Below are 17,300 nucleotides of genomic sequence, written 5' to 3'. Positions count from 1 at the left end.
ATTATTGCCTGTATCATAAAGATCTTTCTGAGGAAACCAGTATGGAGAATAATTATGACGTGGAGCCAACATAAACATAAACTTTTTCTTGTACTGTTTCTTCTTGCTAGGGTTTTAGGATCATTTTGCAGCAGCTTAGGAAAGCTGCTCTATGTTAGGGCAAACTGTATAATATTTTGGTAATCTATGATATTATAAGGTCTTTCTTTAGATTTGTATCTTTTCTACCTTCACACCAGTAATGTGTGAGGAATCCTGTAGTTTGCATCTGAATGACTTCAGTATACTTCCACCTTTTGATTTGACCTAAGGAAGCACTAACAGGTTTTGAGTGTTGCCTGTGTGTTTGAGAGGCCTGAAGTCATTAAGATAAGACCTAACATCAAAAATTGGAAGCCAAGTAACTTGTGCAGAAGGAATACACAGAAAACTTTGGGTGGCTGGTTAGAGCACGATTAGGGCAGGTGTGTATGCTAGATTTTCTGGTTTTAAAAAATTGTAGTAAAATTTTTTTGTGCTATTTCAGTTTTCAGTAGCAAATGTCTGTGTAGAGGATCTTATTAAAATTGACTTATTTGAAAAAAAAAGGCTTCAACATGCAGTTTGGGATTATCAAAGCAAATTAAAAACAGAAAATCTCAGCAAAGAAAAGCTATAAAAAAGAACCAAATTATCTAAAAAATTACAATAACTGAAATAAAAAACTCAGTGGGTTCTAGAGCAGAATGCAAAGGACAGAATCAGACCTTGAGAACAAATCAAGAGAATTTACTCAATCTGAACAGAGAAAAAAAACAGGATGACAAAAATTGAGCTGAGCTTCAAGGACTTACTGTACAATAACAAAACAGCTAACATTTGTATTATCAGAGCCCCATAAAAAGAGGAGGAAAAAAATGGATTGAAAAACTACCCAAAGATAATAATGGCTGAAAACTCTCCAGACTTGGTGAAAGGCAAAATCCTATGGACTCGCTAAGTTTGGGAGTTTGGGAGCCCCACACAGAATAAACCTGAAGAAATCCACACCAAGAAATCATAATTAAACTTCAGAAAACCAAAGACAAAAAAAAATCTTGAAAGAAGCCAGGGAAAAATAACATACTAGAACATCAATTCAAATGACAGACTTCTCATCTGAAGCCCTGGAGGCCAGAATTAAGTAATATAGCATCTTTCAATTGCTGAGAGAAAAGCACTGTCAACAGCAAATTCTTATATACAGTGAGACTATCCTTAAGAATGACTGAAAAGATTGCCTGATAGGAAGGAAAACCAAATCCAGGGATTAAACAGATTTGGGTAGCACAAAATCCAACACCATTTGGATTCTTGTTATCTCTACCCAGGGACTGAATAGATAGAGACAGCCATGAGTACTTGGACCATGAATGATACATAGCTTTTTACATTAAAAAAAAAAAGTCTTAATAAAAAGTTATTTTACAAAGAGCTTTTAATAATTTGAGAAAATACTCAAGGTAAAATATAAAGAAAACAATAAAAGCAACAGACAAAATCAAACATAGTTTTAAATATCTTTTAAGCATATACAAGAAACTGGTAAGAAATATTACAAAATGTCATTAATGATTGCAATGATTGCCTCCTGACAGGAAATGATGAATTTTTCCTGTTTTTTTATTTTCCAATTCGACTAAAATATTTGTTACTTTTTAAATACTTGCTAGCTGGGTAATTAAAACCCTAACCACAATGTGCTGAAACTAGTGATCCAAAAAGCCATGATAACACTCAGAGATTATGATCAATTCTGTAGAAGAATGGGGAATGGTCTCAACAAAATGACAGCACAACTACCACTGCATTTTCAAAAAAAGCAGTGTTGTCTTTTCCGTACCTGTGAATCTGTCCGTTTTTATGCAGGTATTCCAACCCTTCCAGCACTTCTTTGAGTATTGTAGCAATGGTAGGTTCATCTAGGACTCCACTTTTGTGCTCCCCCTTTGCCACAATGTGCTTAATAATATCTAGAACAGAACCTGAAAACACAAGACAAAATTTGCCATAAATTTTTGACTCATCCCATACAATTCAGAGCCATTTTGAAATCAAACCACATGTAAGCCTTTTCATAAACTTAATGGTGTAGGAAAGGAAAAAACAGCAAATACAAGGAAATACAGAACTTTAAAATTAATAATTTATTCTTCATTGCAATCTAAAACAGAAAGCAGCCTAATATCCAAATAGCAGTGCTACCCCAGCATTTCCTTTAGACTTTTACAGTAAGAATCTGGAAAAGGTAAGATTTTTAACCACATCTGAAGAATACCTAGGTAAATCATACCCATCAATAACACTTTAGTGTAAGATACCACAAACTAATTTAGGTTTCCAACACTGGATCAGATTTTGCAACATTGTACGAATAAATATATAAAAATACAATTGCAATGCAGGTCAAATTACAGAAGAAACGCTTGACAAGTAAAGATCACATGTATACGCAAATCAACTTAAGGGTTAAAATTATCCTTCAGGTTAATAACAATAAAATAGGTAAGGCAAGAAAAAAATGAAAAGGATAAAAATGGCAGTTCTCTTTCAATAATAGCCCAGATGTATTATCCCTCCTATTCTTCCCCAGATCAGAAATAATGCTCTGACTAAAAACTGGAGGGAGAGAGGGAAAAGACACCTACGCAGTAATTAAAATCATAGAATGCTGACTACCATAACTAATTATTATAATCAAAAAAAGTTTGCTAGAGATTCATAAGATTTCTGGCAGCATATGGCCCATAAAGATCACAGAACCAAAACAAAATAATCTCTGATACCAGAAATTGTGCCAAGAAGTAGAATATAACATAAATGGCACAGAAAAGATTGGATTTCCATTTCTTGGCACAAGACCTCGATCAAGAATAAAATTAAAACACACACTTATGCTGAAAACTTGCCCTAGTGGGTGCTTTTATTTCACACACTTACAAGAAAAACAAGAAAAAAATGTACTTCCGAATAGATGGAAAGAAGGATCTAGATGGAATCCTTCAAAACACACACATTTACTTCAGCTCCCATTTGAAATCCACTAATCTGATAAACTTGATTTTAAAAAAGGCATAAATCTAGGACGAAAAAGAAAACAAAGAAGATAAAGAAGAGAGACAACAATCATTTTTTGGAGGAAGGAAAACAGAACAAGTTAACTAACTAAGCAGAGTAGAGCAATCTGAAACTTCGATGCCTGTGGAGGCGTGTGCCAGTGAGGAAACAGCATATCCCTCTAGAGCACATTCAGCAAGGTCTACCTAAGGGGAAGTTAGAGGGGATTGAAGAAAAGGGCTGAAATCAGGAAAACTGGTTGAAAGTTCATTTATCGAGGAAGAAGATGCCCAAATTCCTCCCCCCTCTCTGGAAGCCAGGCCACTGCCACTTCCCATGTCCTGCAGGAAACAAGCAGTGTACTCTCTGGAGACAATGAACCAGGAAGGCTCCAGATTCCAGGTGGCGTTTTCAAATACATTAATACACACTTTCCCCTCTTTATTGCTGGGATTCACAAAACTGTGACTCACATAGGGAGAGGCCTAAAGGAGACATTTTGTTCTGCTTAGTTTAATCAATCACATATTAGTCCCCAAAGCAAAGTGACTATACCAACAGGTCGTATGTTTCGTTGTCCTGAGAAATCCAGGCTTCGCAGAACTGCTTAGTAAGAAGACATTTGTATAAATAAATGCCAACTGAATTACATGTTTGTAGTAAAGAGTATCTAAAATAAGGAATGCAAAGGGAGAAATTCCTACTAGGAATTAAAAATTAACACAATTTATCTATTCAACAATTTGGCCATATATGCAAGACCTAGATCCGGGTACCACAAAATATGTCAAGATACACATGGTATAACTGCTGACTTTCTGGGAACTTCCAGTCTGGGGGATCAAAAAAATGGAGCAATAGAGACTTAGGGCATATAGAAAGCTATTAGATCTGTATTTTTAAAGAGTTTGAACCACGAACTCCTTTTTAAAATCGTAAAAGATTTTTAATGATTTCACATCATCAATGATCAACAGGGAAATTAGAGCAGGGCACATCTCCAGTCTATGTCCAGGACAGACATTCTGAATAAGCTATAAAAGAAGTCCCTTCTTCTCCTTTTTTTTTTTTAAGATTTTATTTATTTGAGAGAGAGAGACAGAGAGGGAGCGCGTGCACATGAGAGAGCACAAGCGGTAGAGAGGGAGAAACAGGCTGCCCATTGAGGAGGGAGCCTGATGTGGGGCTCAATCCCAGGACTCTGGGATCATGACCTGAGCCAAAGGCAGACACTTAACCGACTGAGCCACCCAAGAGCCCCAAGAAGTCCCCTCTTCTTATATACAGTTTCTTTTCCATTTCAGTCTTCCCTTATAGGTGGAGGGATAATTATGTCACTAAGACCTTGATCTTTAACTGACAAATCTTGGTCCTGGAAGGTACCCATTTTTTCCCATTTGATTTCTTCAGCATCTTGTAGCATCTAACATGATGATGGTGCTTACAATCCTCCTTCCTCAAATATCAAAATTACATAGAACTCTTCCTATCAACGAAGAAATGTGAAGGTAAAGTATGTTAAGTAAAAGAAGACTGTAGATTACCGCTGGATGATTCAATTAACACCTAAGGAAAAGTAGGAATAATGAGAGAAGGCTATAATAGCACACACAATCTTATGTCCCTGGGCACAATCTGAAAGAAATATTCTGGGGGGATAATCCGTTCTCGAACTTTAACACATGAAGGGATTAGCTGGCGAACTGGTTAAAAATGCAGATTTCCAGATCTTGCAGACTGTCATTCAAGAGATCTAAGGTGAGCCCAAGAAGGTGTATTTTAACAAACTTGGCTACCTGATGAACACTGTCCACTGAAATCTAAGCATTTCTCAGAGTAAAAGCAGGAGAACAGAAAACAAGAGGGAATGGGTACAAATTCAGTAACAAAGCAAAAATTTAAAATATAGACACCTATTTCAAAAAATCCATCTCATGTCTGCTTTCCTAGCCCATGGCATAGAACATTTAAAAAGCAATGCAAAACTTTAACTGCCCAAGAAAATCATTACTAAATATTAAAATAATATTGAAAAAGTGGCAGAACAGCTGCTGGTTTAGACACTTGTTAGTCTCATAATTACAGCTCAAGTTACTCAGTCAACATGTTCATTTCTTCAGTTTACGTTTATGAAAAAACACTCTTTGAATCCAAAATTAGCTCATTTTGGTTACTAGAATTTCTGCCAAGAAGATTTAATCAGTATTTAGCCACTGGGTTTTATTTGTGTCTTCCTGAGCCATGCAAGGTTTCAAAGGCCACAAAATTTGCTTGGGCTGAGTATTCCATTTCAAACAGACATGCCCCTCCACTGTTGCTTGAACAACCAAAATTGGTCACTATTATTATTTTTTTTTTTTAAAGATTTTTTTTTAATTTATTTATTTGAGAGAGAGAGAATGAGAGAGAGAGCACATGAGAGGCGGGAGGGTCAGAGGGAGAAGCAGACTCCCTGCCGAGCAGGAAGCCCGATGCGGGACTCGATCCAGGGACTCCGGGATCATGACCTGAGCCGAAGGCAGTCGCTTAACCAACTGAGCCACCCAGGCGCCCGGTCACTATTATTAATACCAGGTATTTTACCTGGGTCCTGCTTAGATTAAAGAAGTTCCCATACTTTTTATGTCTTGGATGATGACAAAGTTGAGAGCATCCCTAAACAACAAATAATTCACTAAGAGAGTGAATTTAAATTAGGTTTCTTCAATGCCACAATTCATGCCTCTAAGTCCTATAGGTAATCCTCTCTCTTCTCCTTTCAGAAACTTTAATTAGTTTGATTTCTAAAACTCTTAAACTGCAGGGATGCCTGGGTGGCTCAGTCGGTTAAGCGGCTGCCTTTGGCCCAGGTCATGATGCCAGGGTCCTGGGATCGAGTCCCACATCAGGCTCCTTGCTCAGCAGGGAGCCTGCTTCTCCCTCTCTCTCCCTCTGCTTGTGCTCTGTCAAATAAATAACATCTTTAAAAAAAATAAAATTAAAAAAAAAATAAAACTCTTAAACTGCAGTTTGGTGCTAATAAATTGCAGAAATAACTACTTAGATCAGAACTGCTTCTAATTTCTGAAGATTAACTTCCTATGCTAATAAATTCCAATATTCAATATCACAGTTTAATTCACAGAGGAATATCGCAACAAGGAAGCAGTAAGAAATGACTATAATTGTGACACACTGAATCTAAACTTACTTTAACCACTATGCCCACTGCTTGATAGGTATAAGAGTGAGAGTTGCAATTCAGTTTACGATTTAATTAGTTTATTAAATTCTACATCAGTGCAATGTTGCTAAATGAAAAATATGCTTTTGTTTTAAATATTTTGGCTAAAAAAGTTGATGTGAAAGAAGGTCGCCTAAACATACGTCTGTTAACTCTGGTATAATATTTATATTATTTAATTACTCAAAGGAAGCCCCTCCTTATCAATGGTCTTCTCCTCTTACTCTTTCGGCTCCAAGTGTAGGTCCCAATCAGTTCACACCATATTTCTCCATCCTGCCTCCAGAACCTTCTCTGCAGTGTTCCCTCTATCTGGATCACTTCCCCCATCTTTCCCTTGATACCACCCCCACCTTCCACTTCACCTGGCTAATTATGACCTATTCTCCAGGTCTCAGCTGAACATCACCTCCTGAGGGATGTCTTTGTTAACCCCACTGTATCCATTCTCCCTCCGTAAGGTTACATTCTCCTGGTACCTGTTCCCATGGCACTTGGTACTTCTTCCTGGTTCTCTACGTACTTGTAATTATTTAACTGTAACTCTTCCTTATTACCTATGAAGCCCATAAGAGCAAGGAACTAACAGTATGATTCACCAAAGTATTGGTGATCAATAAGTATTTGATAAATGGAATTTTAACTGAGCTCCAGATCTTGGCAGTTTCTCCATATTTTGAGAATATTTTACAGTTGGGCGCCTGGGTGGCTCAGTTGGTTAAGCGACTGCCTTCGGCTCAGGTCATGATCCTGGAGTCCCAGGATTGAGTCCCGCATCGGGCTCCCTGCTCAGCAGGGAGTCTGCTTCTCCCTCTGACCCTCCTCCCTCTCATGCTCTCTGTCTCTCATTCTCTCTCTCTCAAATAAATAAATAAATAAATAATCTAAAAAAAAAAAAAAAGAATATTTTACAGTTGTGCTTAGTTCTAACTTTTGTTTTCTAAAAAGTGTTTAATGTATCTCTTCAGTTTAAATGTTTACTCACTTTATAACTAAAAAAGCAAGGCTTCATTTACCTAAAAAAGGATGTCAATTCTTATTATCTTAAAAGGTTTAGATGTAAGATTATGTTGACTCATGGAAATATAAGTAATTAAAAATAGAGTCAATGGCTGGAACATGTTTGAAAATTATCCTCCAGGAATGTGCTGAGTCCCAGGGCTGGAAAAATTGGGCACTGTCCCAGGAAACCTAAGACCAGGAGGGACAGAGAGGTACATTTAAAAGATATCCCACCCAGCTACATGTCCTGCCCCTTCTAAGATCAGGATACATACTCCCTGAGAGAGAAACAGGGATTCTTTAAAAAATATACATTCATTCTGCTTAGGAGTAGCAGAAAGGATGGGGTGGCATACAGGTATGGATGAAGAAATAAAGCAAGACAATGTATTCCTATTCATCAGAGGACTTGTAAGCAAAACATTAAAAACTTTGTATTATACATTTTTGTAAATTACAAATAAAGAAAATTATGCTATAGGTGATCAATAATGAAAGATACAGTATTACCTAATATTCCCATATCTGTCCATACTGAAAGAACCATGCTTGACCACCATCTTGAAAGGTGGTTGGTGTTAGCAAGGATTCCAACCATCATATGAACAGGGCCTTTAACAAAGCCATCCAGTTTCTCCAGTGTGTCACTAATGGGATTGAAACAAAAAGGTGATTCTGGCTACACTGAAAAGCATCAAATAACAAGGGATTATTATTAATGGCTAAATTTCTTGTGCATCTACATGTCAGCAAAATGACAGATGCCTGACATATGTCCCCTCATTTACTACACCCCAATACCCTAAACTATAGAAAGGTATCGCCATTTGATAGAAAGGTAACAGGTTCAGAGAGTTTAAATAGTTTGCCCAATGACATAAACCTGTTAAGTAGGAAAGGTGGAATTAATTCTAGAGCCTATTCTCTTTCCTTTACGGCCTCTCTGGGGAAGTAAGGTGTTCACTGAAGTACAATATTATCAATTCTAAAATCATGCTCCCACACAAAATACGTATGCAAACAAAAGCCAAGAAGCACAGTGATGGGAAGGTTGGGTGGTCCTCCCAATCTTGCCACATGATCCAAATCCATGCCTTGGCAAAATGTGTAATTTACTACATGATGGGCTGGGCCTTCAGGTAACCATAACAAAACGTTCAATCTATACATGACAATGGCCCGCTGTTGGCAATCAGCAATACTTACATTTTATTCTAAGGGCTTGAGCAGAAATAACTGTATACATACTGCAGGATAAAGCACCATAATTAATTATGTTAATACTGGGGATCAAAATTTTCTGTGTAAGAGAAAAGAGATTCAAGTATAATTTTTAAAAAGTTTTAAAAGTCTATAATGTTAAACTTGAACTGGAAATACTAATTCCAAATCACAATTTTTAATACACTATATTTCCAAGTTCTTACAACTTGAAGTGATGACAACGTAGTAGCAATGAAATCCCCAACATCCCAGTTATGCTCTCTAAATACCTTTCTCCTAACAAAGATCAGAACCCCTTAGAGTACTGGCTGATTCTGGGTCTGGGAAAAGCAACATAAATGTGATCCCAGGAAATCTTGAACCAAAAAACTAGGAAGTAACCAAAGACTAAAGGATTCTTGTCAAAAGGACACAAGAGTAAGCTTAAAGGGAGACCCACTGACAAAATTTTGGACAATCTGAGCATCAAAAAAATAGAGTAAAACTGACTGAAAGTCACCAAATATATAAAATTCTTTGTGTCTATGTAATGACATTCAAAAAAATGAAAGCCTTCCCAAAAAGGAAAAAGGAAAAAAGAAAAAAAAAAACCAAACCCTCTCATTTGTTACTGTTGGAGGTGAATATTAATCCAACTTTTTCCTCTGAAAATTGGTACTTAAAAAAAAAGAATCAATTATTTATCTTCCATTTTTAGTACAAACTACAATACAGATTAATCAAAGAGCCCTATTTAATGAGGTAAAGTTCCTTCACACAGAAGAATGCTAGTTTATAAATGTAAAAGAAAGGATGCAATAAGTCACCACTCTGCCACCCTTGACAGAATAATTGATTCAAACAAGGATTATGAGTAGATGCTAAAATAATTAAATGAAAGACTTCGGTGGGGGAGTGCCTGGGTGGTTCAGTCGGTTAAGCATCTGCCTTCGGCTCAGGTCATGATCCCACAGTCCTGGGGTCAAGCCCTGCGGCTGACTCACTGCTGAGCAGGGAGCCTGCTTCTCCCTCTGCCTTTGCCCCTCCCCCCTGCCTGTGTTCTCTCTCTCAAATAAATAAAATCTTAAAAAAAAAAAAAGACTTAGGTGGGGAACTGGATACTCACAGTGCCCAAGTATCACCTCACAGATTACTTGCTAGCTGCAAAGGGAAAAAAAGTTAACCTTTCCATGGTGAGGCCTGGCTGTCAAAACCTTAAGCAATCAAAAGTAACATCACCATTAAAGATGTAACAAGACAGGAAATACTTCCTGGTGTTTGAACACACAGCATTACCCACAAAATACTGTCCAAAAACTTTTAACTTAAATCTAATCAAGCCTTTAGATCCAATTTTCAATTTGCAAGAAAGAAGGGAATACAAATCAAGTTAAATATCACCAGGAAGAAATAAGCAGATAAATCCAAAATGTGGGTCATTCTACAAGATAGTCATTCTCAGACCCTTCAGACCAGAACCTTCAACAAGTTTCTGTCAGGGAACAGAGGAAGCTGGAGGGAATCATCACAGATTAAGAGAGATTTAAGAGACATGGCAACCAAATGCAACATGTGAAACCTGTCTCAGCTTATACACTAGCATCTTCAGCAGATACAATATTTTCAGTATCTCCTCAAATGCAAATGTCCATGAACACCAAACCAGGATAAAAAAGAATATTTTTAGTCACTTTCCAACCAACACAAGTTAGCATTTCATTGTACTCTACTCACCTCCACTTAGCAACTTCATGACTAGCCACAGCTCATCTTTCACCACAAAAGACGTGTAGTAAGACACAATATTAGGATGATGGCACTGACTCATGGCTTGAATTTCTTTCTACAAAGAAAAAACACGATAATTTATTAGATGAAAGCCTCAAACACACTACAAGTTAGTGAATTCAGATTTGAAAATCCCAAGACTATATGCAAGATCTCCATGGCTCTGAGCTTTTGGAGAATAGTTAAACCAAAAACCTCCTCAGTTTCCCTCAGTCCATTCTGACTGCTCATTCCACCTGTAATCTTTGAAATTAGAAATATGCACCATTTATCACAGCCTTACATAGCACCAGAGGCCTCCACCAGGACACATGTTTTTCTTCAAGGCACCCTTGAAAAACTCTCTTGGGAAATCTGGTTTTACAGCCACAGAGGATAATTACTCATAAACAGAGGGTGGTGTTTGTTTTTATCTTGCTTATTTTAAAGTGTCTTTATTTTCTTTTTAAATTTTACTTATTTCAGAGAGAGAGTGAGAAAGGGGAGGGGGAGGAGCAGAGGGAGAGGAAGCCGAAATCAAGAGTCAGACACAACCAACAGAGCCACCCAGGCGCCCCACTTTATTTTTTTAATTTACTTTTATTACTGAAGTACAGTTGACATACAATGTTGTATTAGTTTTAGGAATACAACATAGTGATTTGACAATTCTATGTATTACTCACTGCTCACAAGTGTAGTCACCATCTACCACCATGCTGTCCATCTTTGTGACTTACTTATTTTATAACTAAGTTTATATCTTTTAACCCCCTTTATCTGTCCCTCCCATCTCCCCAGCCCACGGCAGTGAGACTGTTCTCTGTATTTAATAGTCTGTTTTTCCTTTGTTCACTTGTTTTGTTTCTTAGATTCCACATGTAAGAGAAACTGTATGGTATTTGTCTTTCTCTTACTTCACTTAGCATAATACCCTCTAGGCCCATCCATGTTGTCACAAATGGCAAGATTCCATTCTTTTTATGGCTGAGTAGTATTCCACTGTGTGTGTGTGTGTGTGTGTAAAATCACATCTTTTTTAATCTATTCATCTATAGATGGACACTTGGGTTGCCTCCCTATCTTGGCTATGGCAATAAACATATAAACATAGGGGTGCAAATATCTTTTCAAATTAGTGTTTTCATTTTCTTTGGGTATCCAGTAGTGGAATTACTGGATCATATGGTAGTTCTGTTTTTAATTTTTTGAGGTGCCTCCATACTGTTTTCTACAGTGGTTGCCACATTTTCTATAGTGGTTCTACAGTGGTTGCACCAATTTACATTCCCACCAATAGTGCACGAAGGTTCCCTTTTCTCCACGTCCTCGCCAACACTTGTTATTTTTCTTTTTGATTTTAGCCACTCTGACAGGTGTGAGTTGATACCTCATTGTGGTTTTGATTTGCATTTCCCTGATGATGAGTGATGTTGAGCACCTTTTCATGTGTCTGTTGGCCATCTGGATGTCTTCTTTGGAGAAATGTCTATTCAGGTAGAGGGTGCTTTTTGGTTTGTGGGTTTTGTTTTACTTTGAAAATACTGTTTCTTCCCATTTTGGTGAAATAATTAACAATTCTCACTCTAATGAGAAATGTCCTGAAATGGCAAGGTCAGAAACTAAGTCCAAAGAAGAAACCTGAGCTCCATCTAAGCTTACTCTACCTCAGGTTATGAATTTATTAGCTTAGGTGTGATAAAGAAATTTATAGAGCCCTGAGTGATCTGGGCCCTGCTTACCTCTCTAGTCTCAATCCTACTCCCTCACTGCCCTACCCCTATAAACCCCCTACGATCCAGCCACAGTAAACCTCAGGTGAGCATGCTTCTTCTAACCATGGATATTAAAGCTGTGGATTCCCTCTACCTCAAATATACTTCCCTCATTATTTTACCCTGACTAAAAATGCTAATTCTTCCTTCTGATCTAGCCAAAATGTCAATTTCACCAACTCCCCAAGTTGAGTTAGGTGTCTCTTGGTTTCCAAACTCCCTGTGTATCTCTTTACATCACAGCACATATGTACTGGACATTTATCTGTCCCTCCCTGGTGGACTGAGAACTCCATAAAGCAAGTACTTAAAAGTGGATCCCTAAATGCAAGCTGGTGGATAGTGCACACACATACACACACACACAGAGACTGGACTATTACTCAGTCATAAAAAAGAATGACGTATTGCCATTTGCAACAGCATGGATGGACCTAGAGGGTATAATGTTAAGTGAGATTAAGTCAGAGGAAGACAAATACCATATGATTTCACTCATATGTGGCATTTAAGATACAAAACGAAGAAAATAAAGAGACCAAAAAACCAGACTCTTAAATACAGAGAACAAATTGGTGGTTGCCAGAGGGTAAGTCCGGGGTGGGGGGGGTAGATAAAGGGAATTAAGAGAACATTTACTGTGACGAGCACTAATTAATGCACAGAATTGTTGAATCATTATACTGTACACCTGAAACTAATATAACACTGTATGTTAATTGTACTTGAATTTAAAAAAATCCATGAAAAAAAGTGGATTCCCTAAACACTGCAGAACTCATATTATACCATAATTTCTTATTTTTCTGTATCCTTCACAAAACTTTAAGCTCAATGAAAGCTAAGACTCTGTATTCCTGGCACTTATCACTGTGCCTGGCACCCAGTACACCTGCAATAAATATTTACTGAATGAATTAAATCCTATAGTACTTTATACAACTCTTTTCTTATTCAAGTATTTTACCTGCCCTATGACCTTGGTATTTGTACAGTAAAAATCAATTGTGTAAAAGTTGCCCATAATCTGATTCAAAAGCAGTGCTCCATGAACATTAGTTTTTCTTTTCTCATCTTCTCTACTTGAATATAAATTCCTTTATAGCAAGGATCTTGTCATACACATTTTTGCAACCCCCAAAGTCACCAGCACAGTCTTCAGTACTAAAAACTAAGTAAAACTACACACCTCCCTGTTAACATAGTTATACAAGATTACAAGAGATAAGAGAAATACATATGAGAAGGAATACATGACAACATATATTGCCAATGAGTAGTAAAGATAGTAAATACTACAAGAATTCACTGGAAAGAACAGTGAAGGTAGGCAAGCAGTCCTCTCAGGGGAGGTGGGAATCAAGTTTAGTTCTGCAAGATATGGGGAAATTACAACAGTGTAAGGTGAAAGGCACACATAATTACAAAAAAAAAAAAAAAAGATGAAATATGCAAGACATTTTAGGATGCAATGAGTAGACCTGTCTAGGGTAAGTGGTTCATGGTTTCAGCAGATATCTACCAAGTGCCTACTATGTGCCAGGCACAGTGCTAGGTGCTTGACTACAATGGTGAGCCCTCAAGAAACCTATAGTCTGGTGAAGACATTAGACAAATATTAATTTAACAACACAAAATGATAAACAGTTGGATAGGAGAAGTACCGGATACTACATGAATTTACTGGAGAGGCAAATTATCAGAAAATAGGAATGATAATCAGGGAAGGCTTCCTGTAAAAAGTTTTACTACACTGACACAGGAAAGGTAACTAGACTTTATGCGTTTGACTGTTTTAATAACATGGAACCATATCATAAAGGACCGTGTAACTGTGTTCAAGAATTTAGGCTTCATCCTAACAGCAAAGGGAAGGCATCAAAGGTTTAACTATACCGTTTCATAAAAATCATTATGGCTGCAATATAGAAAATAAATGAGAGAAGGCAAGACTAGAAGCAAAGACACTGTTGAACGCTGTTGCTATGACCTGGGTGAGGGATGACGGTGGCCTGAAAACTGATAAATAATCACTCAGTTTGGATAATCACACTGTGGTTATGTTACTGTTAGAAGATGGATGAACAGCATTTGGGAACTTTCTGTACTTTTGCAACTCTTCTAGAAGTTTAAAACTACCTCAAAATAGGTATATGAAAAATACATGGCGGGGCGCCTGGGTGGCTCAGTCAGTTAAGCGTCTGCCTTCGGCTCAGGTTGTGATCCCAGGGTCCTGGGATGGAGCCCCGCATCGGGCTCCCTGCTCAGCGGGGAGCCTGCTTCTCCCTCTCCCTCTGCCTGCCGCTCCTGCTTGTGCTCTCTGTCAAATAAATAAATAAAAATCTTTAAAAAAAAAAATAAAAATAAATTAAAAATACATGGCTATATGAATGGAAAGAAAGGAAGGAGTCAAGAGGTATACTGAAGAGGTATAAATCATAGAACTTAGTGACCAACTGGATAGGGGAGGGGAGATAGAGGGTGACAATTCACACACATAGAATTGGGGTCAAACAGTCCAATGTCTTAAAAGTGAAGCTAAGGGTTTTCAGCTCTACCCTGAGAGGGGGAACCACCAAGGGTCCTCTAACAGGAGGCTATCAGAGAACCATCAAATTCAAACTGAAAGGGCCTTAAATATTTCTTTCCTTCTCTTCTATTCCTTTAAAGGTGGGGGGAGTGGAGGGGGGTTCCTTTATCTTAACTCCCATCGGAGTTATCCTTTTCCCTTTCCTTTCAAAAGCAAAAATAAATATGTAAATGCTTTGCAAGAGTGCTATATTCACTCTGACTCAAATTTCCCAGTAGCTCCCTCCCACATCGAAGTGAATTCCATCCGTCCTACTGAAAGTGCTTTCTTGAAAGTCCTGTTACCTGCTGCTGCCAGAGGTTTTGTGTGGACTTCTCTGTTCTCCACCTGAAGCTTTCTCAAGCATTGCTTAACGATGACTTTTCGTTCTTTCCTGGAACTCGTTCATCTTGATTTCTAACATTTACTCCTGGTTTTCTAACTACCCCGACACAAACAGTTTTCCTCCACTTCACACCATTCAATCAGTCCCCAAATAATGTTAATTTACTCATTCATTCATACTAACTGAACACAATAAAGTCCCTGCCCTCATGGAATGTTCATTCTAAAATTAACAATTCGGGCAACCCTCTTGGGTCCCCTCCCTCCTTGGGAGCTTTGTGCTATACTTTGCAATTGCTCAATAAACCTTGCTTTGCTGCCCACCAAAAAATAAATAAATAAATAAAACTAACAATTCTTCCATCTATAAAATGTCTAGGGAATGTGTATTCCTTTCCCTTATCACTGTCACTGCCTGAGTTTAAAGTCCTAATACCTCTTTGTGTGGCCCTGTGTACCTCAAACCATGGGTTGCAACCCACATGGGCCATGACACAAACTAAGTAAAGTTAGAAACAAAAAAAATAGAAAATCAGAGTGCATTCCACAGAATATAATTAAGAACTGTTTTATGAAAATGTTGTTTCAGTTATATTAATATTTATGAATATATACATAAAAATGAATTCTTTCCTAATTCTAAACCCCTGCCTGGTAGGGTTTCTATCTCTGTCTGTTCAAAGCATCCCCAGCCCTGGTGGGCCAGAACACAAAAATCTCCACAGAGGCCTCCATTTTTGTAATGAGGAGCATGCCTCCTCCTCTTACTTCACAGTATTTGACATCTCTCCTAGGCATCTGTCATGCTTGGCCTTATACAGCAGACAAGAGCCTTAACTCTTCATTCAACTAGACTGTGAGCCTCCCAGTAGAAGGAAAGACATTTTAAGCCTCTTTATGTTCCCCTCAGCTGTCTGGCCAATGAATCTAGTCCTAGCATCTACCAGAGAAGAGAAAAAGCTCAAAACACTGCCTAGTGTGCCTGTGAGTAACATCTCCAGAAAAAATAAATGTAGTAAGATTTGACAGCTGATTTTCCCACCACACTTAGCAAAGGTTGTCAGACAAGAAAACATTTTGACAAGAGAAAGGAGCAATACACTGCCTCCTCACTAATAACTGTCACACAGGACACACACCTAGAACCTGGTTCTACAGCACCCTTTCTACATTAGAGACCATTTTGAAAACAAATTTAAAATCATGACACCACAAGTGTGGTATGCTGATCTAATAGATTTTCTAAGATAAACTAAAGGGCTTCTTATCTCTTGGAAATGGAGCCCTTCTCACTGAGATCTCAGGTCCTTGACACTACAAATACCACAAACAAATCCAGCCCTCTTTATATTCCCAATGTTTCTTCAGACTTTAGTAGGATCTCACTTGTTTGCCCTCCAAAAAGGCCAATTATTTTATTTCTTTTTTTATTTTTTATTTATTTTTTTAAAGATTTTATTTATTTATTTGAGACAGAGAGAATGAGAGAGAGAGAGCACATGAGAGGGGGGAGGGTCAGAGGCAGAGATGCGGGACTCCATCCAGGGACTCCAGGATCATGACCTGAGCCGAAGGCAGTCGCTTAACCAACTGAGCCACCCAGGCGCCCATCCAAAAAGGCCAATTATTTTAAATTTGCTTTACTAAAGGGGTGCCTTGGTGGCTCCGTCAGTTAAGCATCTGCCTTCAGCTCAGGTCATGATCCCAGGGTCCTGGGATCTAGTCCTGCATGGGGCTGTGTGCTTAGCACCGAGTTGGCCTGTCCCTCTACCTCAGCCCCTCCCCACCACTTGTGCTCTCTCTCTTCCTCTCTCAAATAAATAAAAAATTTTTTTTAAAAAATTTGTTTTACTAAAAGTCACTTCCCCCCCCTTACTTATTTGCCAAATATATAAATACTATATTTTAATGTAAAGTTTACTGGACCATGTGGGCAAAATTATAGAGGTCTAATTTATTTTTTTTCTTTTACTAAGCTATACCAAATTTGCATTCCTCTACAAGTAAGGCCCTAGTGTAATAACACAAATATTATTTTCAAGATTCAAATATCTGAGAACAGATGCTCTTTCTACTTTTGAACCAAGATTATACTTAGTTACTATTACATGAAATAGAATAGACTTCACTCAGAAAGACCTGATTTTTTTTTTTTTTTAAGATTTTATTTATTTATTTGAGACAGAGAGAATGAGAGACAGAGAGCATGAGAGGGAGGAGGGTCAGAGGGAGAAGCAGACTCCCTGCCGAGCAGGGAGCCCGATGCGGGACTCGATCCCGGGACTCCAGGATCATGACCTGAGCCGAAGGCAGTCGCTTAACCAACTGAGCCACCCAGGCG

The 17,300-nt window shown here is 38.0% G+C and overlaps 1 protein-coding gene across 1 annotated transcript in view; it reads right to left on the bottom strand.

Moving 5' to 3' along the window:
• OXSR1 (oxidative stress responsive kinase 1) overlaps positions 1–17,300 on the bottom strand; it is an 89,235-nt gene that overhangs the window by 57,908 nt on the left and 14,027 nt on the right. The window contains exons 2-4 of the mRNA XM_081821383.1: positions 10,575–10,645; positions 10,238–10,346; positions 1,862–2,003 (exon numbers count right to left, since the gene is read on the bottom strand). Coding sequence (XP_081677509.1) covers positions 1,862–2,003; positions 10,238–10,346; positions 10,575–10,645 — 322 coding nt within the window. The remainder of the gene's footprint in view (positions 1–1,861; positions 2,004–10,237; positions 10,347–10,574; positions 10,646–17,300) is intronic.

Source organism: Leptonychotes weddellii, chromosome 1 (assembly GCF_054177405.1).
Source record: "Leptonychotes weddellii isolate Sample4059 chromosome 1, ASM5417740v2, whole genome shotgun sequence".
NCBI lineage: Eukaryota > Metazoa > Chordata > Mammalia > Carnivora > Phocidae > Leptonychotes > Leptonychotes weddellii.
This window is presented reverse-complemented; position numbering and strand designations above follow the sequence as displayed.